General features: G+C 47.6%; 1 protein-coding gene across 7 annotated transcripts in view; it reads left to right on the top strand.

Moving 5' to 3' along the window:
• Positions 1–23863, top strand: part of Tnc (tenascin C) — an 85769-nt gene extending 61906 nt beyond the window's left edge. For all 7 annotated transcript variants that reach the window (XM_046451817.2, XM_046451818.2, XM_046451820.2 and 4 more), the window contains 11 exons: positions 5543–5665; positions 6714–6857; positions 8928–9047; positions 10589–10732; positions 11463–11593; positions 14634–14766; positions 16143–16294; positions 17054–17150; positions 18046–18207; positions 20248–20411; positions 23124–23863. In XM_046451817.2, the coding sequence (XP_046307773.1) occupies positions 5543–5665; positions 6714–6857; positions 8928–9047; positions 10589–10732; positions 11463–11593; positions 14634–14766; positions 16143–16294; positions 17054–17150; positions 18046–18207; positions 20248–20411; positions 23124–23234 (1481 nt within the window). In that variant the 3' untranslated portion in view covers positions 23235–23863. The remainder of the gene's footprint in view (positions 1–5542; positions 5666–6713; positions 6858–8927; positions 9048–10588; positions 10733–11462; positions 11594–14633; positions 14767–16142; positions 16295–17053; positions 17151–18045; positions 18208–20247; positions 20412–23123) is intronic.
• The last annotated feature ends 406 nt before the right edge of the window (positions 23864–24269 follow it).

The following is a 24269-nucleotide window of genomic DNA, read 5'->3' as shown; positions in this document are numbered from 1 at the left end:
GTACTGTAAACACACAGGAGAGAACAGAGGAGTCACCGCGGGGGCTCTCCTTCTCCAGGGCTGAGTAATTACAGGAGCTTTGGACATACACAAGCTCCTTCAAGTGTGAACTGAGTCTTTACAGCACAATGCCATTTACCTAATAGGTTTGTGAGGACTCAGTGAGATAATTCATGTAAAGTCCATAGCGGAGAGCCTGGCACACCCAGGGCTGGGGAAAGACAGCTGTCATATTCTCTCCGATGCAGCATCCGTAGTTGCAATTATCACATCTTTCAGGTTGCAAAGACTCTGCCTTCTGCCTGTTACGTTGTTCTATCGTATCCAGGCATACAATTCCTTGTTCTCTGGTCCAACATTTGATTTGCACTAGGTGTTCAATTTGCACCAGGTAGGGAACAATGGAGAAGTGGCACCTCTTCCTGTGAGGCTTCATATTTATAAAATGTTGCCTGTGAGTAATTAGTACCAGGCTCAGCAAGGAAGGGGGCAGGAGCTGGATTCATTTCATGAAGCGCTATTCAACTCTTTTAGCAACTCTAAAAGCCATTGAGAGGGGGAAATGAAACCCTTTCCCACGTAAGCCTTGTCAAGGAGGAAAAAAGAAAAAAGCTTTAATAACTTGACTCTTGATAATAATACTAAGACTAAATGACTCTTTAGAAGGAAAAGGAAAGACCTACAGGAGGTGGGTCGAATTCTTTCAGGAAACAGGGAGATGCAGAAACAGTATCCCACAGGGACAGCTGCTTCAATGAGTAGCCAGAGGAAAGACTCTCAGGGGAAGTAAATGAGCCCTGAGAAATGGCACAGCTCAGCCCCTTCTTTGGGTGCATGAAGAATATGAGGCTCAGAAAGGTGAAGCCATCTGCCTAAGGTCACACAGCTAGATTTGGAGTAGAACCCCAACCACCAGCTTCTTTTAGTACTGTTAGCTAAGTAACAGAGATTGGAGCACAGATAACCAATGAATATACATACTTGTCCTCTCTGAGAGGCACAGAGCCTGGCATGAGCCCAAACGGTCTTTTCCTGGGGTAAAGCTGGGTATTTTGTTATGTCAAGTTTCAAGATCTAATAAACTACCACAAACTACTAAGGGAAATCAGGATCAGTACTCATAGACATGCTGGGGTCCAGGCAGCCAGCTAGTGACAGGAAAACCCTGCTCCTTGTGCACGCGAGGCCCCCCAACCCCTGCAGGTCAGAGTCGCCCCTCCCCGTGACTGCCTTTAAAATGGCTCCAGATCAGAGACAGAGCCTGATTTTTGACCTTGGTTTATAAACACAGCTCTTCAAAGTTTACTTCTGATCTCTGATTTTGTTTTGCTGATTTTCTTTTTTCCTAGAAGCCCTGCGATGAGAGAGGGAGAGAGAATGAATAATCATGAGCTGCTTTTTTTTTTTTTTTAAAGAACAAAGAGAAGCAGAGCCTGCTCTGCTGTTCTGGAAGGACTTCTTGTAGATTTCCCTCTCTGGGGCTTTGGCATTCACAGCCAAAGAGGAGAAAGAGAAAAGGGGTGGGGGGGAACACACGTATGTGCCCTCGTATGCCCACATGCCCGTGCCCTGGGACTGGGAGAAGGCAGGGGAGGTGACTCCAACACAGCAGACCTCTAGCTTCACCTGTCCCTTGCCAGCTGCAAACACTTCCCCTTTTCCCACTTCATTCTTTCTCCTCTCCTCTTGCCTCCCTCACACCACTGTGAACGCTCCTCTGTGATGTCCTGCCCTCCTCCTTCCTTTCCGGCAGCTAGCTTACTTACAAGGACCTGTTCCCTGAGCAGAAGCTGCCCACCCCAAGTGCCAGGAGCAGCAGAGGGGCAGTGGTTACCCTAGTGCTTAGCTGGTGGTCTCCAGCAGATCCCTGGACTCTGATCACGTTCCTCCTTCTTACCAGCCGTGTGACCTTGGGCAAGTGCCCTTTCCTCTCTCAGCTTCAATCCCCTCATCTGGAAAATGGATTTCAACTCAACAGATTAGCCACAAGGTTTAGCTGAGATTGTGGATGTTGAGTGTATAAACAGATTTTCCTTGCCCAGACTAGCAGCACTAGTTATTATGATATTTGGTGATATAATGTAAATTTTATTTTTAGTGGAATACTCAGTTCAGATTTTTTAAGTGAAAAAGCATGTTCAGCTGTGTTCCTGCACCCTGTGGCTCTGTCCAAAGACGACCTTTGTTGCCAATTTCTTGTCCTTCTGGAAATATATAAATAGAAAAAAATTGACATAAATTCAGTATTTTTACCCTTTTTAAGGAGCACAGTGTTTAACACATTACCACATGTCCATGCTTTGCCCCAGGCATTTCTTATTTATTAATAGATGTCAGAGGTAAGCCCATCCGTGTTATTTATTTAGCCATCCCCTACTGATGGACACTTACATTATTACTTTTCTCACCCCTTCTTTCTCTCTGTCCCTGCACTTACAATGGCTTCTCTTCCTCTCTGTGGTTGGAGCCATTCCTTACAACAGTCTGGACCCCCCTTTAGAGAGAAACTTCTTTCTCCTCCAGGAAGTTTAGTGCCAACATGCCTCCATGCACCATCTCCAGGGCCCCAAGAATGGGCAGACAGCAGGAAGAAATCCCAGCAACTGACTAAGAGGACTTCACTGTGTTGTTCTGGAGGTTCCTCCGGTCTACCCAGGGTGCCCGAGTGAGGACCCAGAAATGTTTATCTACCCCAACCCCACCCCTGTCCACAGACACATAAGTGTGTGACCCTCCCCCAGTTCCTGTGTCAATAGGGTATCAATACCCCTTCTCTCAGCCCCCAGAACGTGCCCCCACACCCACCCTGCTCTACTTTTCCCAGCCAGCAGCCTCACAGCTCCCTAGCTCCTTGCAGTTCAGCTGAACTTGAAGCCACACATCACCAAGGAGCCATAGCATTGTCCCTGGGACTGGGTCAGCAGGTCTGAAACACCTAGGTGGCCATCTCCCTTCCACATGATGAAGGCTCTTTACCCCCAGCCTCTCTGCCTCTGACTCACACCTCCACCAGGAGGGTAAAGATGATCACCACTAATTTCAGAGCACTAACTTCATGCCAGGTGCAGCCAGACACTTAACTGAGTCTCCACACACCACACACACAAACCAAGGGAGTGCCCCCACATTCCACCCCTTTTCACAGATGTGAAAACAGAGACTCAGGGGCCTAAGGCATTTATAGGGAGTAAGGCCAGAGTGAAATTCAAAACCCAGTTAGTCCAGCTCCAAAATCCTTGCTCTTAAACCATACCTCCTCCAGCAGCTGCTCCCCTAATGTAGCACAGGGCCTAATGCATATTATGTGTTCAAGAAAACTATGTTGAAGAGTCAGGCACAGTGGTGCATGCCTGTAATCCCATTGACTAGGGAGGCTGAGACAGATGAATTGTAAGTTCAAGGCCAGCCTCGGCAACTTAATGAGATTCTAAGCAATTTAGCAAGAACTTCTATCAACATAAAAAATAAATGGGGCTTAGAATATAGTTCAGTGGTAAATTATCTTTAAGTTCAATGCCCTGTACCCCAAAAAAATGTTGAAAGGGGAATTAATTTTTAAGTGATTGTTATTTGCCATGTAACAGAAGACACTTGGCATAGATTTGGGAGGCAAATTTTTATTTGGCAGATAGGAATCCTTTCAACCTCCTAAGAAGTTTTTAGCAATTCCACATATTTCCCTAATGGAAGTTTAAAAGTAACTGATTCCCCTTGGAAATAGAGACAAGAAGCATCATCTGAGTCTCCCCGACTTTTCAATAGATGTGATTCAGCTGCTCTGTGTCCAGACACATGCTGAGGGGCTGGAGGCTTTGGGGCCCTACTCATGCAGAAGGAGACTCGCTAGAATAACAAATAGTCTTCAACTCCTAGGATGTTCTGTGGTCCAAAAATAGTACGTCATGGACCCTGGAATTCCACCATGATTGGGTCCTTCTTTCAGGTTATGCATAGTATCTCCCTGCCACAGCTCTTAGTGATCACACCCCAAAGTGTGTGATAGATAAAGTCACTAATTCTCATGGCGTGTAAGACTCGAGTGCCATCTTACCAATGATAAAGCTAGAGTCTAGAGAAGAAAGCTTTGGCTATCAGACCCAAGTTCTAAAATATGCCATCATTTACCCCAGAAAGGTTTTCATCCAGAGCAGAGGTCAGAGTGAACTTGACTGGCTGAAGCAGGTCATCTGGATCCCATTTTGTATCTCTCGGTGGGACCCATCTAGGTCTTTCCTGGGGGATACGTTAGAATCCAGGGTGGCTCGCAGCAGAGTCACATGGGAAAGAACATAGAGGGCAATCACAAGCACGGAATCGTTACTGCCTGCCGGATGCCGTGCTAGGGTTTACATCCATTATCTCTGCTAATCCTCACAGCATTCCTGTGGGAATCACTTTCCCCACTGGACGCATGAGGCAACTGAGGATCCCAGAAGGCGGGGGACATGCCCCGGGTCGCCCAGCCTCCCAGAGGTATTTGGATAATCAAGATCTTGCAGGCTCCTGGGGCCCTGCGGTTTCCAAAACTTGATACCGAGAGAACAAAAGCCCAGGCAACCACGGAGTTTGTTCCCAGGTCACAGAAGAAAACAGGAGAAGGAGAGAGATGTCTTCGATGACAGAAGAAGGCAGGAATGGGCAGGAAAAATAACTGTCCCTGATGTCTGGGGGCTGCAGAACTTAATGATCAGCATGGCTTGAAGAAGGGAATGAGGGGTCCTGGGCTCCCCAGAGCCTGGGAATTGTTTCCTGAAATCTCTGGCCAGGCATGGGAAGTTCAAGTGGGCATAACCCTGAGCCAGAAATCACAAAACAGCCAAAGGAAACCGGGTTTGTTGGGGAGACATTTGGGGACCTGGAGCCTCCTCTGGGCCTGGCTTTCCCCACACGTACACCCAGTGCCCAGCGGGTATTTGTTTTGGTGATGGCCCGAGGTTGTTCCCCTGGCTCTAGACCTCCCTCCAGTTCTAGAAGTGGGTTTGTCAAGGTCAGATTCCATGTGACTATTATTTCTAAGATCTCGGGCTGTACTTGGCTTGGCCACAAAGTCCTGTGATCCAGAAATGTCCCTCAAAGGATATTGGTTGGAAAATGGAGCTTTACTTTGGTCCTCTGTGTAATAGCTACCGCCGCACCATCTTCTCAGGGTTTCTAGATGAGGATGAAGCCTCATCATATCAGTTGCAACAAAGTGTACACATGTCAAGTCTTGGCAAAAAGCTAAAAATCAAACCAAAGAGGGAACATATTACAATCTTTTAAGTCACTCCCCACTTCCTTGGAAGGCACTGGAGATGGTAACTGTCCCTGTGAATGAAAACTGCACCACGGGCCTGGGCCCTGTACCTGGAACGAAAGGACCACTCTTTCTATCCAGTCACAGCTTGATCACAGGTCACCTGCCCTCCATCCTAAAGGCGTGGCTCCAATGGAAACCTAGACTCTAGACACAAAGTCTTCCTAGATCCAGAATCCAGGATCAAACATTGTGGGCAAGACCACTAACTGTTTCTGGGTTTCTCCTATGTTTCCTTCTTGACAGCCATGGGCTCTCCAAAGGAGCTCATCTTCTCAGACATCACTGAAAACTCGGCCACTGTCAGCTGGACGGCACCCACTGCCCAGGTGGAGAGCTTCCGGATTACCTACGTGCCCATAACAGGAGGTAGGGGACTCAGAGAGGGGAAGGGCCGCAGGAGCCTGGAGGCTGGGGTGGGAAAGTGAGAGACCCTAAAAATTCCCATCCCCCAAACATTATCAAAAAAGAATCCTTCCTTTATTTTTGAGACCATCCTTTGTGAAGTCCTACAAAGTCCTGGCAGGGGGATCATTTTATGAAGATCCTCTCTGGCCTTGAAATTCTAAAGTGTCCTAAGAAATTCATTCTCAGTATTGTTTGAACACAAGGACAAAGACTCTATGAACACTGGCCTTTTTCTCTGTGAGCAACTCTTCTGACAGGCTGCTCTTGGATATGTGTTGAGATTTTGTCCTTGGGTGCCAAAATCTGTCTGTCTCAGTATAGGACGGGGAGTTGTGGCTTGGCAGAGTTGCAAGTTCCAGTTCAGAACGTGGATTTTAATAAAGACCTTAGTGGAGTCTGTAGTGAGCTCTCTGGTACTGTAAAGGTATATAAAGAGGGGATAGTCAGTCACAGGAGTGTCATAACATCTCCATGGGGAGTTTGACCAGCCCTGAAATTCTAAAATAGATAAATTCTGAACTTGGTAATAAATACAAGAGCACAGGCTTGACTGTGACCATCTTTTACATCATCAATAGCATGTCTACTAACAAGGGAGTCTCCATAATGCTACTTAACCCAAGAGAATGGTTTAAGGAGTTCAGTTGGACATTACAGAGTGAGCTTTCTGTATGCCTTGTGGGAAAAAAAATAAAGGAAATAAAATTCATGCAACATGCCAGCTCTCTATGAGCAGAAATTTGCCATTTTTAGTACATCGTGACTTCATGTTTTTCCCCTCTCCTGGCTTGGTTTTTGGCATAGTGCACCCATGGAAAAAGCAGGATACAAAAAGTGAGGCCTTTCCCCCACTCCCTTGTGCCAGAGAGTGGGAGAAAATGAAGAAGAAAATGGTATTAGATAAAGACAGAATTTCACTTCCCAGTGGGACAGCCGAAGTTCTCAAGGCAACCGTGAGTGCCGGTCCCTGAGGCTCACTGTTCCTGGTCTTGCTCCTCCCGCGGTCCAGGTACACCCTCCATGGTCACTGTGGATGGAACCCAGACTCAGACCAGGCTGGTGAAGCTCATTCCCGGGGTGGAGTACCTGGTCAGCATCATCTCCATGAAGGGCTTTGAGGAGAGCGAACCTGTCTCAGGGTCGCTCACCACAGGTATGCTGGGCGTGGGCTTTCCTTCTCCAGGGCTCTCTTGGCTGTGCGCCTTTCTCTCTTGCCTTTAGCATTTTTGGCTCAGGACTCAGCAGCTGTGGGAGGTTTATTTATGAAACCCTAGTGGGAAGTGAACTGGGTTTGGAGTTCCAAAAGTCTCATCTGGGGCCCACCTCTGGCCTCTCCTGAGTTGGGTAACCTTGGACACATCCTTGACCTTCTCAGGCCCCAGTTTCCTCAACTGTTATAGAAGAAGATGCCCAACTTTGGGGGTCATCGTGAGCTGGCTTGAAATCCCACTTCTGTCCTTTACTGGCTACATGAGTTAGTTTCTCTGGGGTCCCAGGCCCTCTCTATACTAGTGCTTCCCCCTTCCTCAGATTAGGATGGAGACTTCAGGACACAGACTTCAGCAAAGACCACAGTGAAGTCTGTCTTAGGTCTGTAAGGACCTGCAGGTGTGAGCGATTGCAAGGTCACTCGCCACCTCCCTCCTTCCCCTGCCTGTTGCCATGGTGACAGCCCTCTGAGCAAGTGCCTCCCACAAAAACAAACTGGCGACAGTCATCAGGTAGCCACCCCTCTGTTTTGGCAGCTCCAGAATTCTGGAAACTGCTGCTAACCCCTTTATATTTAATGCGCTCAGCCATTTTCATCCTCACTTCACAGAGGAGATATGTGGAAGGTACCAAGCCACAAAACCAGTAAACGTTGAAACCAAATTTAAACCTAGGTCATTCAGACGGCAAACCCTGTATTATAAAATAAAGGCTTATTTTCCTATGAAAACCTGAGTTGCAGCTGTAAAGGGGAGAAGTAATGAATGGCATTGAAGGAGAATGAAGTGGAAAATCTCTCTTCTCACAGCCATGTGTCTAAACAATTTATCCTTTGAGATATGAGCAATTATCCCGCCCAATCCACTAAGGGAACCAAAGAATGGGCCTTGTAGGAAATTTTAAAAATATCCTAATTGCCTAAAAGAGTTGATGATATGCAATTAAAACGTCCCATCTGAAACCAAAGTCCTGTCCGCCCTGCTGCACGGGCCTTTATTTTCCCAAAGAAATCCTGCTTTCACGGATTGTTCCCAGCAACAGATCACACAAAAGCTGGGTGTGTTTCCTCCGGAGGCCCCTGTGGTCATCACCAGTCAGAGGAGACTGTGTACACCACCGTGACACAGGAAGGAACCAGGAGTGGACAGTGCGGGCTCCCAGATAACTCTGCCACCTCTAGTCATGTCATCCCTTGAGGCTCAGGTGCCTCCTCTGTAAAATAGGCACATGGGAGCTGCCCTTGTCCCCCCTGGGGGCAGGGCAATTGAGTATGAAGAGCAAGAGAGAGAGGGAAACGGGAAGGGACGTTGGGTAGGGAGAGTGGTCAGTTAGAAGAGGCCCTTTGAACGTCCTTTCTCAGGACAAGTTATTTGAAAGCCATACCTAATTTAATACATTCATAATAACCACCATGGCCGAGGCTTCCTTAGCCCCTCGTCTGGTTGACCCTATAGCAGCCCCCCTTTGACAGCTGAAGAAAGTGAGGAGGTCTGGTCCAGGGAAATGACCTTCCAAGGGCACAGAGGCACCAGGCAAAGAAGCCACAATAGAACCTGAGGCCAGCAACCTCCAAGGCCTGGTTCAGTATTACCTAGAAGCCCTGTCACCAGAGATGCCTCTCAAAGCCCCGACAGGCCTCAGACATTGTCTACCATGCAGTTTTCTATAGGTTCCTTTCCTGGTGTGAACTCTGATCAGGATCCCTGTCGCCCATTCAGCACGTTTCGATTTACCTTTCCACCCATAATATGTGAAAATCAAAGTAACACTGAGGAAAGGCCAGCCAGAATTATTATCCCCAGTTCACAGGTCAGGAAACTGAGGCCCAGGGTAACAGAGCCAGCAGGGGAGGAGTCTCAGGTCAGCCTGGTGCCGGCTCAGGACTCTGAACTGGTCCTGTATCTGTCACTGTGACTAACGCCAGAGTCCTTAAGCAGAGCGGACAGCAGAGCAGCTGGGTTCTGATATCTTCCCCAGTGTGACCGTCACCTCTTCCTCCATCTTTCTTTTGCAGCTCTGGATGGTCCATCCAGCCTGGTGACAGCCAACATCACCGACTCAGAAGCCTTGGCCATGTGGCAGCCGGCCATTGCCACTGTGGACAGTTATGTCATCTCTTACACAGGGGAAAGAGGTAAGTGCTTGTCCAGGCCCATCCTCACATGGAGAGTGTCTGTCTTGCTCCAAACTTCCCATTCTGCCACTCCATGCCAAGTTGGGTGCAGAATGACAAAAATGCATGGGTAGACTGGAAAGGCCAGCAATGTCTCCGTGGTCCTTAGCTGCAATCTCAAGTGGGTCTGGCAGATCCATTCCCAGCCTCTGCCTGTTTGCCTCGCCCCTTCCTCCTCTGCTGCTGGAGTCTCTGCCTCTCAGTGTGAGATAGACACCCCCTCATCCTCTGCAAAGCAAGAGCCCAAAATTTAAGACATTAAGCAGACCATATCAGGTGGCACCCAGGTGGGCTTCTCAGAGGCCACAGGAAGGACCAGTGGAAGCAAATTTTATTTAAAAATCTGAAATTATTTTTCCTTGTATTTGTAACCACCTACATTAATTTACCCAATTGGCAGGTTAAACACATGCTTAAGGCACCAGTGAACCGTGGCCACCAAAAAGTCAAATATAATTGAGAGAGGAAGAAGAGACTTCCAATGAGCCCATCCACAATCTTGTAATGATCTATTGTAGAAAGAATTCTGCTATTTCAATTTCCAAGTCATTGTAGCTTTCCTATTGTATGGTTTGTTCTTGTTCTGCTTTTAGCGACAGTCAGAGGCGGCACCATAACCTGTGCCTCAGGCCATTTCGAGTTTTCACTGGGCCCTGGCACCGACCTAAGAGACTTCTTTGTGAGGACAGAGCATAGGCAGGGCAAGAGGTGGGGAAATAGGATCTATTCTTTTTATGCTTTAATTCTTATTCCTTGTGAGCAAACTCCTCCAAGACAGGGAAGATGTTTTGTCTCACTTAAAATAAATAAGAAGACAGTTCTCAGGAATCATGGAAAATATGGATCTGGGAGTAACAGAGGTCCTTGGCCAGAGGGGAAGGAGACTTGGATCATGAGTTAAGGTCACCATCTTGTCCCACTTTGCCAGGGACTTTCTCGGTTTCAGCCTGAAATTTCTACACCTGGGAAATCCCGGAGTCCTTGGCGAACCAGGATAGCTGGTCACCTGTGATTAGGCAGGGAACGTGGTTTGGTTCCCACCATTGGTCAGAATAAGCCAGTGGGCCTGAGAGATGGTAACCAGACTCTGGTGTCTGTGATTAGTGTGACCCCTCAACCTTAAGGATTTTGTGATCCTTGATGATAAAATATCTGGTAACTTATAATAGGATACGTGAGTAAATGAAGAAGAGAAAGAACAGGCAATGGACAAGCTGACACTGGATCGTCCGTCAGCTTGGGGACATTGCTGACAACTGTCCTGTAGCTTGTTCCTGAGTCTCGGCCACAGAGATGTTCCCCAGTTCCCCTTCCTCCAATGTGATAAACCTTTCCTAGAAAGAGAGAGGAGAGGAAGGAGTCACTTCGGGAATCGAACCAGCTTTTCTGCAGGGTCACGGCAGCTTTCTGTGTTAGAAGGGGGTGGGTGTGCTGTTTGCCAAGTTCAAGGGTGGCCCAGACAGCAAGAGGTAACTGCCTTGGTTCATGTATTTCATGTTCAGTGCCAGAAATTACACGCACGGTGTCCGGGAACACGGTAGAGTATGCGCTGACCGACCTTGAACCTGCCACAGAATACACACTGAGAGTCTTTGCGGAGAAAGGGCCCCAGAAGAGCTCCGCCCTCACTGCCAAGTTCACCACAGGTACCAAGACACCCAGAGCTGGAAATTCCCCATTTGAGCCGCCCAACCACAGCCCGCATCTTGAGCGGCAGCCCCTGGCCAACTCTTCCTCCTTAAGTCAGGCCCTTGCAATGTGATGACGTCAGCCCCCATTAAATCTACCCCGTGCCCATTTAGTCAAGACCCAAAGAAACACTCCATTTCCTTTTGAACTGAAGTGACCTGGTTCTCCCCACAAATGAGGAAAAGATTTTAAGAGGAGGGCTTTTAAAGTGGAAAAACAGTCCCCACTGGCCCTAAATCCAGCATTTAATGAGCCATGTTGCCGGCAGGGAAGTATTTTGAAAGAGAAAGATTTTTCAGGCAAGTTTTCTTAGATGTGCGCTGGGTTTTCATGCATTGAGATCTTTTTGCAAACTTCAGCAGTTGGGGAAAGGGAGAAAGTGTTCCCTCTGTCAGGGTGGAGACTGGTATCAGCATTCTTTTGGCCTCTTATTTACAAACAAGAGGTCTGTAATGGTCTCCACAGCTGTATCTTCTCCCCAAATCCATCCCAGGCCAACAGAGACCATGCTGGCCCCATGGAAACCCGGCCCTTAGGATGAGATGAACAGTAGAGAATTCTCTTTGGAGATCACGTGGGTCAACCTCCTCATCTTAAGACCCCAGTCAGTGGCAGGGGAGGAACCCGAGACCAGTCCCCTGATGCTCTCTGTCCTACACTGACTGATTTGTCCATTTTTTTCTCCAGATATTGATTCTCCAAGAGATCTGACTGCCACTGAGGTTCAGTCAGAAACTGCCCTCCTCACCTGGAGACCTCCCCGAGCGTCGGTCACTGGTTACCTCCTGGTCTATGAATCCGTGGATGGCACAGTCAAGGTATCTTCCAGTATATATGCAACTCCCCACTGCTGGTTGACACATATGCATGATTCCCAAAGTCGGGAAAAATCACCTAATACTGTGACAGGGAGCTTAGCAGAAGAAAAAAATATTAGTAGGGACTGGTTGCTGTGTCAGTCCTTCTGAGTGAGACTCTCCCAGCTCTCTCATCTGCACCAGCCCCCAGTTCTTAAGGCCAGCCAAGATCAAGAGCCACTCTTTACAAGATGTGAGGGCATTTTAGGGGCTGAACTATTGGCCCATTAACATTTTATTGAGACCAAGAGCCTCTTCTGCATTCTTGCCATATATATCATCTCCCAGATGGTATCATTACATTACCTATTTCAGCCTATCTCCCTAAGTCCTTGTGTACTATTAATACACCCATTGTTTAATATTGTAATATTTATACCCATTGCCCATACTATTCACATGGTCTCTCTGTGAACTTTTTTATTTTACTTTTTAGTTGGACCTTTAGACAAGTGAAAGAGATTTTCCCAACTTTACCTTCCAAACTTGTTATGGAAGTTTTCATTTTGATGATCCTACTTGGTATTTCTCAGATCTTTCCTTATTCTCTGCACATTCACCTTGTTCTAGCATTTTTGTTTCGGTTTCATGCATCATCTTCTCCTCAAGTCTAAAATATATGTCATTGATATCTATTTTGCAACATCATGGCATTTCTTCCAAACTTTTCCCCCCATGTTCTGGTTGCTGTTTGGGTTCATTTTATTTGGGTCTCCCTCTTTCATATGGAAGACTTCCACCCAATGTCTGTTGGTCTTGTTGGCTCATTTACACAAGAGTCAAGAATAAAATGCTCCTGGGGATTGACAACAGCACCAGCAGGGCTTATCAACTTGGGGCTCATGTAGAAAGATTGGGCAAGTGCCCAGCAGTTTTACTGGGGGGCCCTGGAAAGCCTGGGCCCTCACAGTGTGCAAAGCTTCCCTTCAGCTTACATTTCCAGTGTAGCAGTTTAACCTCCTCAGCAGCTGAGCCTGGTGGATTTGAATCCAGAGTCTTCCCCTCTGGCTCAGCCTGTCCAGAGAGTGAACCCCAACTTTCCATCTGGACTAGGAGTAGTTGAGAGGATCTGGGGACTTAAGCATTTCTTACTCAAAGCTTTTAAACAAACCAAAGATTTCCTCCAAAGGTATCTTTGCTTTGTACACATTCATCATGAACTTGCTGGACTTGGTGACATGTGTGGCCAGTGGTCAGTGGCTCTGCCCACTCTATTTCATTAGCTCCCATTGTCCCCATTCTGCCCTGTTAGTGGTCTCTCTGTCACCCACTTCCCATCTACCAAGATTCTGTTGACATGACATGTCTATTGTGCTCTCCCTTCTCGTCTCCCTTGTCTAAGTGGATTTATACCTTATATTTCTTTACTCTCATAGTGAGCATCAGAAGGAAATAGAGGTAAAAAGGTTATAGACAATCTGTCATATTTAGGCAGAAGTCACATGACCCTCGTTCCTGGCCCTTCCTGGATTTGGTATGTAAGGAACTTATTGCATGAACAGGTAGAGGCCCTTTATCTTCTCTGATACCATTATTCATATCTGTAAAATGGGTTCTAAGGTTCCCTCTCAGTCATTCATCCTAGGACTGTTTACTTGAACCACGAATCCCATTTCAGACTACCCTGACTGCCTAGAAGATAAGTTCACACAGCAGCTTAGAGAGCTGGCAGGTAATTGTATCCCCAAGGACTGCCGTGAGCCCAGCTTTGCACCCGACAGTTGATCCCTCCCCAGGGATGAGACCTGGGGGTCACCCAAAGGTCCCTGGGTGACTGGTATTAAATGAGCTCTCACCCTCGTTTACCTTCCTGCATGCCCAACCCCAGCTTTATATGTTTCACTCCAGAAAATCAACCTAGGTCCCTGGTTAGAGTGCAGCTAGACCAGAATGCAGGATCATCCTCTGCCACCTACACCCTGAAACTCAATTTCCCATTGGAAGAAATCAGGATAGCAAGCTTTTCCAGTTCCAGACCCATTGCTGCCTAAACTCAGCCAGCCATGTACAGAGGTTGTAGAGAACATTGTTGTCGTGCTCAGTTTACGAGGATGTCGGCTGAATTTCAATCTCAGGCACCAAAGTCATCTGCTAAAAAGGAATTGGAAGCTAGTGAGAGGACTTGGAAACACAAGAACTCTCCTGCAAACTGAAGCCAGTCACCTCCGCTAGACAGCTGTAGTTAGAGTGGACTGCACACTGTCTCTCCTGGATACCTCTGTTCTAGAAGAGACACACTGGGTCAGGTCCAGCCTGCACATGCCCCACCACTGAACCATTATAACATTATAATCATCTCCTGACCCAAGATGTCCCCAGCCTGACAATGACCGTACATCAGAACCTCCTGGGGAGCTTCCTGACTATGTACCTAGCCAGGCCCCAATTCTCTCTCTCTCTCTCTCTCTCTCTCTCTCTCTCTCTCTCTCTCTCTCTCACACACACACACACACAAGTAGTCTGGGATGGAACCCAGGTACCATGCTGTCTTAAAGCTTCTCAGAAGGCTGTGATAGAGCCACAATGAGGGACCACTGACCTAACTGGTCTCAAAACTCCTGCCCTTGTGTAATTCATCCAGCCATAGACCAACTTAAGCTTCTTAAAACACAACTGGGTTCCTGTAATTCAATCATTCAAAAACTTTCAGACCTCTCCATTCCTTAAGCTACAAATTCTATAACTTGACATTTAAGGTCCTTCGTGGTCTGATCTTTGCCCACCTTTTCCATTGTTCCCCCAGGAAACCAACTACAGTTTCAGTAGTTGCCTCCTCCTATCACCAGAACTTATTCTGCCTTTCTTGGCCCCAGGGCCTTTTCTTATGCTGCATTCTCCCTATTTCTGAGATTCCAGCTGTGTACATGAAGCCTGTCATAGAATGGGCTTCAGTAGGTTATTGCTGAATGAATAAAAGTACACACAATAATGAATGAATGCATCCGTTACCTCCTGAAAGTATCTGTGAGCAAACTGCTGTGTATTTTTCCCCTGCCCTTAGGAAGTCATTGTGGGCCCCGACACCACCTCCTACAGCCTGGCAGACCTGAGCCCATCCACCCACTACACAGCCAGAATCCAGGCTTTGAATGGGCCGCTGAGGAGCAAGCTCATCCAGACCATCTTCACCACAAGTAAGGGGACCAGGGAGCAACCAGGAATTGGGATGTGACTTTGTGAGGCTCAATCGACCCTCTACTTCCTTTGCATTTTTCAAACAAATCTACCTCTACTTAGAAATATGTGGATGCAGGAGGTCTTAGGCATCCCGATGAAAGGAAAGGAGAACTAGAGGCAAGCACCCCTGGATTCTATCATGGCTCCGTGTGCTGTTGAGTCTGAGCAAGACCTCAGTGAAGTACATTCAAAATCACAAATGGTCTTCCCAGTCATTGAGCTTCGTGGGCCAGGATTATCGTGCCCAATTATCTGACAGGAAAATGGAGGCTCCCAGAGACTAACTGGCCTGTTCTAGGCTAGCCTGGGAGTTAGTGTCTGAGTGGGCTCAGGTCCTCCAGGGCCAGGGAGCCCCTCCCCACACCTCCCACTGGGCATCTTCTGCAGATGGCAGATGAATAGCCGGTTCTGTTGGTGAATAAGATGTGGCATCCATTCATGATGAAGGGAAGAGCTAACCTCTGGAGCTGCCTCCTGCCCTTCCCACCCCTCTTCCCCCAATCATTCTGCAATACTCTGCCGAGGAGGGGCCTCCTCTTTGCCAGATCTTAGGCCAGGGTCTGGGAACACAAAGCTATGAGTGAACCTGGAAGACGTTCTCAGGCCAAGGCTATGGAATAAATGACAAAATACCACATGCTGCTCCTCGGGTGAAGGTAGAGCACAGTGAGGAGGTGGTCCAGTCAGAAGAATGAATTGCTGTGACCCTAAGTACAGCCCCAAGATGGTCCATGTCTATCCAGTTTTGAATTTTTTGTGTCATATCATTACACTCGAAAATCCCCCCAGGAATTCTTCTTTTACCCAAGATTCCCGGGCTCTGAATCATTAAATGGCTTTTCTAGCATCATATAGCAAGTGAATGGCAGGTTCAGGACTAGGGCCCTCATCTCAGAATCTCCTTTAGAGGCAGAGACATGTCCACACTGCACACTGACCTGTATTTGTCTGGGGAACTCCAAGCTCCAAAGCTTTTATGAGACTTCTAAGCCTCCTGTGCCCTAACAGAACACCGCACGCCACAGGGGACCATAGGTGCTGGAAACCCAGCCTTCCCAGACAGCACCTGGGTGTTCCCCAGCTCCTGGATGCCCCAGGTAGGCCAGGTTAACCTCACATGTGTCCCTTGTAGCAGCTCCTCTCCTACCATTGACAGTTTCTGTCAGCATGGGGGACGGAGGTGGCCCCTCACATCCATAATCCCTCACCTCCCAGCTCCCATGCAAAACAGACTTTATCTCCATCCTGCACATGACAGAGCCACGGTTCAGCGAGGTTTTATTGCTTTCTCCTTATTCTACTCTGAGAGTCACTCTTTCACCTTACCCCGCAGTTGGACTCCTGTACCCGTTCCCCAGGGACTGCTCCCAAGCCATGCTGAATGGAGACACGACCTCCGGCCTCTACACCATTTATCTCAATGGTGACAAGGCCCAGGCACTGCAAGTCTTCTGCGACATGACCTCTGATGGGGGCGGATGGATCGTGAGTGTCACGGTGGCTCCAGAGTCCTGGGTCATGGGCTGGGGGCACAGCAGGTGAAGAGGGTGCCATGTCCTCCTGGGCACCCTCACACCCAGGCACATGAGGTTAGGCAAGATGGTGCCTGTCACGTGGATGCACTCCTGCATTATCTCTTTAAACTGATGGAAAGAGGCTGGGCATAAAAAATAATATGGGAAACGATTTTCTTATAATTTATCTCATCTGAGCCGCCTCAGACAACTCTGTAACGTGTGACAGTGATCATCAGACCTAGAAGTTACATTATTTAGTACCACCCAAGCACTTGCTATCTTCCAGGCACTAGATGGAGCCTGACAGGAATTATTTCAGCCCCATTACCATCTGAGCTGGGTAGTTTTTATTTTGTTTTGGTTTTTTTTTTAATTAATAAACTGTATTTTCAGAGAAGTTTTAGGTTCACAGCAAAATATATCAAGAGAGTTTTCCTATAACCCCTGCACCCACCCAATCTCCCCTGTCTTCAACATCCCACACCAGAGTGGTACATCTGTGGGAGCAGGAGAAGCTCCATTGATGTGTCACTGTCAACCAAAGCAGGGCTGAATTTCCAGTCCCTCTTTCTCAGGTGAGAACAGAAGGCTCAGAGAGGGGAGGCAACCTGCCCAAAATCACATAGACAGAGCAGGAGATGGGCACTGCCTTTCCATAGCCTGCTGTTTCTCCCTCCCAGAGAGAGGCCCTCCCTTCTGCATGCAGATCCGTTGATTCTCTTTGCAGGTGTTCCTGAGACGCAAAAATGGACGGGAGGACTTCTATCGAAACTGGAAGGCCTATGCTGAAGGATTCGGGGACCGCAGAGAAGAATTCTGGCTGGGTAATGCAGTGCTGTATGCTTGCCCATTTCTGCCCTCCATGTCTTTTGTCCTAATCCGCAGTGACTGCGGGGGGGGGGGGGGATAGACTAGAGGGGGAGGGGCTCTGGTGATAGGAGCTCTGGCAGTGGACTCGGAGTATCAAATTCCCAATGGGAGAGACTATTCAAATGCTCTGGGTCACTAAAAATCATCATCATCATCATCATCATCATCATCATATGGAGGGAAAGCCAACACCAGGCCTAAACCTGTCACTGAGTGGATCATTAGCTGCTCCCCTCCTGTGCTCAGCAGAGATGGGCCCCTCATAACTGTAAGCTCACCCTCAGAACACCCATGCCAAGTGCTAAATTCCATCTTGCACATGGAAAACAGATCTTCAGAAAGCTTGGAGGGCTTGCCCGTGGTAATCTAGCCAACCTGCAATGTGAAGTCTCCCAGGCCAGCCCCACAATGCCATCCCTCCATCCCTCCATCCATCTATCCTTCTGCCAGCCAGCCATGCCATTCACCCTAGCCACCAACCTGCCAGCACAGAGCATCGTTCTATGCACCATTGCCTGAGCCTGCGGATGTCCATCCTGGTATCATCTGTTGCCTTACATTTGCAAGGAGCTGTAGAATTTTAAGGGCACTGTCACTGCTTTATCACTTGTAATCTTCGGAATACACTAGGTGGTTGGAAGGGCAAAGATGTCAACCTGATTTTACCTGAGGCTTACAAACATGTTTTACCTGGCATCATACCAGCAAGGAACAGAGCAGTTTTCAGGCCCAAATGTGTGTGACATGCACCGCTTTCAAGTACACCCTGCTGCTGCTCCCACAGGAAAGAATAGAAATGACAGCCTAGGTCACTTGGGCTTCTTCATAACCCTTACCTATCATCCACAGGACTGGATAACCTGAGCAAAATCACAGCCCAAGGGCAGTACGAGTTGCGGGTAGACCTGCAAGACCATGGGGAGACAGCCTTCGCCGTCTACGACAAGTTCAGCGTGGGAGATGCCAAGACTCGCTACAGGCTGAAGGTGGAGGGGTACAGCGGAACAGCAGGTACAAGGCCACCTCACTTAGAGCCTACGAGCCTACAGAAACCCTCATGGTGCTTCTGACTAATTCTTCTACTCATTCTTCCCTCACTCCTTCCTATATGAATGCATGCATTTATTGAACTAGCAAATACTTGATTACCCACCAGAGGCCGATGAAAAACTCTAGTTGGAAAAGGTTAGGTAGATATTTTAGTTGCTGAGACATGGAGTAAGTTGTGCATTGGACAATCAGGATTGATTTCTAACGATTCAAAACATGTTTCTTATCCATCTTTAGATGTCAGTTATAGACTGATTCTTTTTTAAATGGTCTCTCAGAGGCCTTATTCTTCATCTGATCCAGAGATTTCCTACTCTGCGCATCAGAGCCCCTAGAGATCATGCCAATGTGTCTGATGCTGAAACAGGAGGTCTGGGTGGGGCTGAGAGTCTGCATTTCTCACAAGATCCCTAGAGATGCCGACGTTGCTGGTGCTTCTGGTCTGTGGGCTACACTGAGTAGCAAGCAGTCCACCCGTCACCTAAATGCTTACATCTCTTCTAAGACATCCCTGTCACATGCCATCCAGCCTCAGCCTACATGCTCCCCACCTCTCAAATGGCCCGTTCGTTCCTGCTTTTGTTCATAACCCTGTTCTCATTTTGAAGTCTTCTTTGACTTAAAATGATTTTTTTTTTTTTTGCATTTTCCTGGCTCCACATTAGAGGAGAACTAAATAAGGAAACATCAAGTACCGAGGCCTTCCGATAGCATCTTCTTGGGTAGACATTCCTTCTGCATTACCCCCATTTAATCCTCCCAAAAACCTTTCAGGAAGATGTTGTAAAGGTGAGGAAACAGGCTCAGAAAGGCCCAGTGATTTGCCCCAGGTGAGGCCATTTATGGAAGGTGGATGGGGGTGGCTGCAGGGGACTGTGGCCCACAGTCTTCTTGGGGACAAGAAAGGATCAGGGTGAGAGTGCAGACCACCCTGTGCAAGCTGTGCCCACTTTGGGTGGCCTTCTTTTCTGTTTGTGAAAACAGAAGACACAGATGCTATGGCACGTTTCCAACCCATCTGAGCCCCGAAAGAAAACATCCGGAAAGAGGGAAGTCTCCAAACAAGGAGTTGCCAAAAGCCAGGCTTCAATCTAAGGGGGCACAAAGCTCTTTTGAGATGGCAGTTGGGTGGCAATGAGGAGAGATGGCCAGGGGTGAAAATTGTTTTATCTCTTGCATGCCTCAAAGAATTCTGACATTTTATTCTCTGACAATAACTACCTCTCTGGTTGAAGTGGCTTCGGGCAAGAAGGACACTGTTATATGGCAAGAACATCCCCCAAGCAGGAGTGTGGCCTCTGTCCGTCTTCTCTTTGTATTTCCAGGGAGGAGATGCACACATTTTCCTTCCCTCTCCTGAGTAAAATAGAATTATATGAAAATGGGCTACTGGTCTATTAAACATTTTTTAAATAACTACATGATTAATACAGAGGCTATTTGACAATACCTAATATCCAAAGGGCTGAATTATAATCGTGGCTATAAATGCTTGTATGTGGGAAAACACATTATTATTACGTATAGATCTCTCGGCATACTCTCTGAGCTATCTTATGTAAAGGGAATACAGAAAAATCATAAAATAACATCAAGCCTTGTACCTTCTTGCACCTGCTGTCCCTGTTGGTGCCTCTCCCTATCCGCTGTCACAACAGTGCCATGAGGTAGATGGTGTGCTGGTCCCATTTCATACATGAGAAAGCTGAGGGTCAGCAAAAGGCTTGATTTGTGCAAGGTCACAGGGAGAGATGAAAGAGGACTCCAGGCTGGACCCCTCCAAGCCCCCTGCAGCCCTCTTTCTAACATATTGTGTCTCTTCAATCAGAAGTGGGTCCCCGGGGTAACACTCAGGGGCCGTGCATTCCCACCTTCCCAGGGGCTGAGGTTTAAGGCCACCCTACCCCAGACCTTCTGATGGTCACCTCTGAGTCTGCGCTTCACAGCAGAAGGGAAACTCCAGCTGGCATTTCTCAGGGGCCTATTTTTCTTCCCGCTCAGGTGACTCCATGGCCTATCACAACGGCAGATCCTTCTCCACCTTTGACAAGGACACAGACTCGGCCATCACCAACTGTGCCCTGTCCTACAAAGGGGCTTTCTGGTATAAGAACTGTCACCGTGTCAACCTGATGGGAAGATATGGGGACAATAACCACAGTCAGGTGAGTGGACTGCAGAGCTGTCAGGGCCCGGGAGGGACACAGCACAGGTCAGGCCCTCCATCCTGGCTGGGACCAGGGGTTACAGCCTCAGAGACAGGACCACATGCTTTCTGCTTGTCCCCAATACAGTAAGAGATCTCAGTGACATGGCCGGCCAGCTCAATAGAACCTGCACCTTAGCCCCTGAAGATCCCAAGCAGAACCACTGGTCAGACGGGTCTCAAACTTAGAAAGCTCTCCTCTGACACAACCTCTGTCTAAACCCCAAAAGTAAAGCCAGTGAAAGTGAAGACCATCTAGGTGAAGCAGGGTGACACAGATCCTGCAGAGCTCATCCCAGAGCACCTTCAGAACCCCAGGGACACCTTAGGGTGAAGTCACAGCCTTTGAGTCCTTGTACTTTATGAAGGAACTAACGCCCCCAAGAAAGGTGACTTTCCCAAAATCATGGAATGGAAATGATCCAAGTCTCCCCACTTTCAGCCCCTAGCTTTCCCCCTACAGCACACACAGCTCTAGCATGACTTCTGCAATCACAGGAACAGGTCTTTGAGATCCCCTTTAGAAACAGGTGAGCAAACCCAATTCAGGCATCTCCCTTCCCTGGGGCCCTGCCTACACCAGCATGCACCTGAAAAGGGAACACCTCGTGACACCACCTTCTTCATCAAGACCAGCCCCTGCCCTGGCCCTTCTCAGAGGCTGGCCCCACCCCAGGGAGGAGAGATGGGTGCTCACTTCTCACAGTCCACACTGATCCCTGACAACCAGGATTCCCACCAAGTCTGCTCTTGGGATCCCAGAGGCTTTGCAGAAATGCAGTAGTCCAAATGACACATCACAACCCCAGGGATCAGAGTCGATGATCCCAGGTGGGATGCTACATCTAGCTTTTTCTTATTTGTACTTTAGTTCTTGATTTGGGATATTTTTTAAGTGGCCTCTGTGATCGGTTCCTGACGTGAAGCAGGGATTGTGGGCTATTCCTCTCCATAACCAGTGATTTTGGTGCCTGTCTTTGTGCCTCAGTTGACTGCTCACAAGTGATACCTGTGACCTTACCTGTAGATCTTACCTTGACATAATTTCTGGCACTTTTCTAAGTACTCTCACCTTCTCTATCTCATGGGCTTTTCCATTTGACCCTGAAAAGGAATCAGGATGAGATTTTTCATGCCTATGTCAGGAGGAAGGTGAGCTCGAAGGACGCCTCTTAATACTGGGTTCTTTCCGTCTCATCCTGCGGTGCCTCAGTGACACTTGCTCTAAGCATTCTTCTCTCGCTTTTGTCACCAGGGCCCCTAATGCCAGGGTGATACAAAGACCTGTAAACAAAACAGTCAAAAAAATGCAACATGTCACAAAAAGAAACCTCCTCTATCGTCCCATCTCGCAAGGCTAGAAGAGGTGACCAGAGGACACAAAGGAGTCACAGAGAGCTGAGTCCCAACTCTGGCTGCTGTGTGGCCCTGTGAGCTTTCTTTCCCTCTCTGGGTTCAGTCTACACCACAACCCCAGGAGGACCTGGCTTCCATCCCTGAACTTCTATCAGAGGAAAGAACAAGGGCAGAGGAGGGCAGCTGATGGACCAGGCTGTCAGGCTGCAGTGCCCCTGGGTAACTGAGCCATTATGTGCACATTTGCCTGTGAAATGAACCAGCTGTTCTTAAATCCCACCTCCCTATCAAATTCAGCTCACCCATCTCCGTAAAGGCCAAAAATTTAGAAACTAATAATGTGTCCATTTCTTTCCTTCATTTCACCAGTCATTAACTTGACCAGGAACCTGTTCCCTACAGCTCTGTGCAGCTTATAGAGGAGAGGGGTCAGCTGGTGTGGAGGCTCCAGGAGCCCTGCTGAAGCTGAGGTTACTCAGCTTCCCACACGTGGGGGCCACGGGCCACATGTACTTGGTGGGCAGACACGGCCATCAAGAATCCCCACTGCAAATTCATACGTGGAACCAGGAAGCCCAGTCACAATTGTAGTTTTTTCTTGTAGAAAAAGTTTTGGCCAAAATTTCAAGTATATTTCTCCTTCCTTGAGATTAAAGAAGTTATATTCACAGAGCCGCCACAAAGTGCTCACCCATGTGATAGCATCTGTACAAACTCTTCATTTTCCAAGGTTGATATCATTAGGTTTTAAGATGGAAAAGAAAAAAAAAAAGATAGTGAAACTGAAGTCCAGAAAGTTTTGACAAACTTATTCAAGACCATTATTTCTTAAGTGAGAGAACTAATATTTAACCTTGTCTGTTGGGTGGCAAATCTTGTGTTCCTCATATGCTCTTGCTGCTATTCCACACCAAACCTCTGTTAAAATTCTTCACAGGAATCCTGTCAGTTACACACACACACACACACACATACACACACTCCCTACACCCAGCCTCTCACTTCTGTAACCTCTAGTCATTACCTGAATTCCTGCAGAACCTGTCCCTAAGAGTGGCCAAGTATCATTTGCTAGACTCTCTTTTTTCCAAAAGGGCAGACTCAGTGCAAACCCAGGTTGAGTGAAGAATTGGGTCCCGTTTGGCCAGTCCCTTTAAAGGTTGCAAAACACAGAACAACAGAGAGTTAGACAAGAGACAGCTGTGAGGTGCCAAACGGTTGAGTCAAAGCAACTCTTTTTGTCTGAACAACTAAACAGCAAGGGTCACTCAACGTGTCAATGGAGACCAACCCAGGGTCCTTCTCTTTTTCACAGGGTGTTAACTGGTTCCACTGGAAGGGCCACGAATATTCAATCCAGTTTGCTGAGATGAAGCTGAGACCCAGCAACTTCCGAAACCTCGAAGGCAGGCGCAAACGGGCATGAATTCCAGGGACAACTGGGTGAGAGAGGAGTAGGGCCCAGAGAAAGGAAAGGATTTTACCAAAGCACCAAAACAACCATCCAACCATCAAGCACACCTGGGCATCTGGCAAGAGTCAAGCTGACCCTGACCACAGATCACAGAGAAACTGGCCTTCCCCACTCTGAGATGACTTCCTCCACACCAAAGACGACAGTCTGCAACAGGTCTCCGCTTTGTGGTTCAATTCAGCGAAAATCTTCCAGTGGCAACAACACCCTGGTTTTACTTCTCTTGGGGGGGGCTCTGGGAACGGGAGTGGGTAGGCTGTACAGTGGTAGTTTGTTCTAGAACCAGCCATATTTTACACAAAGCTGTATAATTAATTATCATTATTTTTGTTAGGAAAGAGAAAATGTGTGTCATGGGAAATTGTCCCCCCCACCCCCCTTTATTTTCCTTTTTACATTTCATCCAGCCAAAACCAGAAAAGCAATACTGTTTCCCATTTCAAGGAGATGATTAATATTATTAATATAATAATAATGGTGATGATGAAAACTAAGGATTTATAAAGAGATCCCCCTTTTCCAAACACATCTGGACAGTACCTGATTGTATTTTTTTTTAATAAAAGCACAAGTACTTTTGAGTTGGGCCGTGACTTTGCTTTTTTTCTCCTTGAATCTGAATTCCACAACGTTGTTGTTTTTGAACCAAGGGAGGAATGTTGGAAAGGATAGGTACAGAGGTGGTGGTTAAGTGGGAGGGAAGAGAAAAAGCAAACCCGTGGATGAGAGGGAGGAAAGCTCTTGGACAAGTTGGGAAAAATAACGACTGAAGATTCAGTATCTTGCTCAGCATTTCCACCACTAATAGTTTATGATTTAAAAAATGCTCTTCCACCCACTTCCTAATGCAACCTAGGAATTCTAAGAAGTCCATGCAGTGAGAATTGTTCTTATACAAGGGTAAAAGTCCCCAACTGCCTCAGCTCCATGGTTCCCAGGGTCCCTAACCTCTCTCAGCCTCACTTTCCTCTTCCGTAAAGTTCAGAT

Source organism: Marmota monax, unplaced genomic scaffold, assembly GCF_021218885.2.
Source record: "Marmota monax isolate L192 unplaced genomic scaffold, Marmota_monax_Labrador192_F-V1.1 WCK01_AAM20220418_F8-fsc00020, whole genome shotgun sequence".
Lineage (NCBI taxonomy): Eukaryota > Metazoa > Chordata > Mammalia > Rodentia > Sciuridae > Marmota > Marmota monax.
The sequence above is the reverse complement of the archived record's forward strand: the minus strand, read 5'-3'. Positions and strand labels throughout refer to the sequence as shown.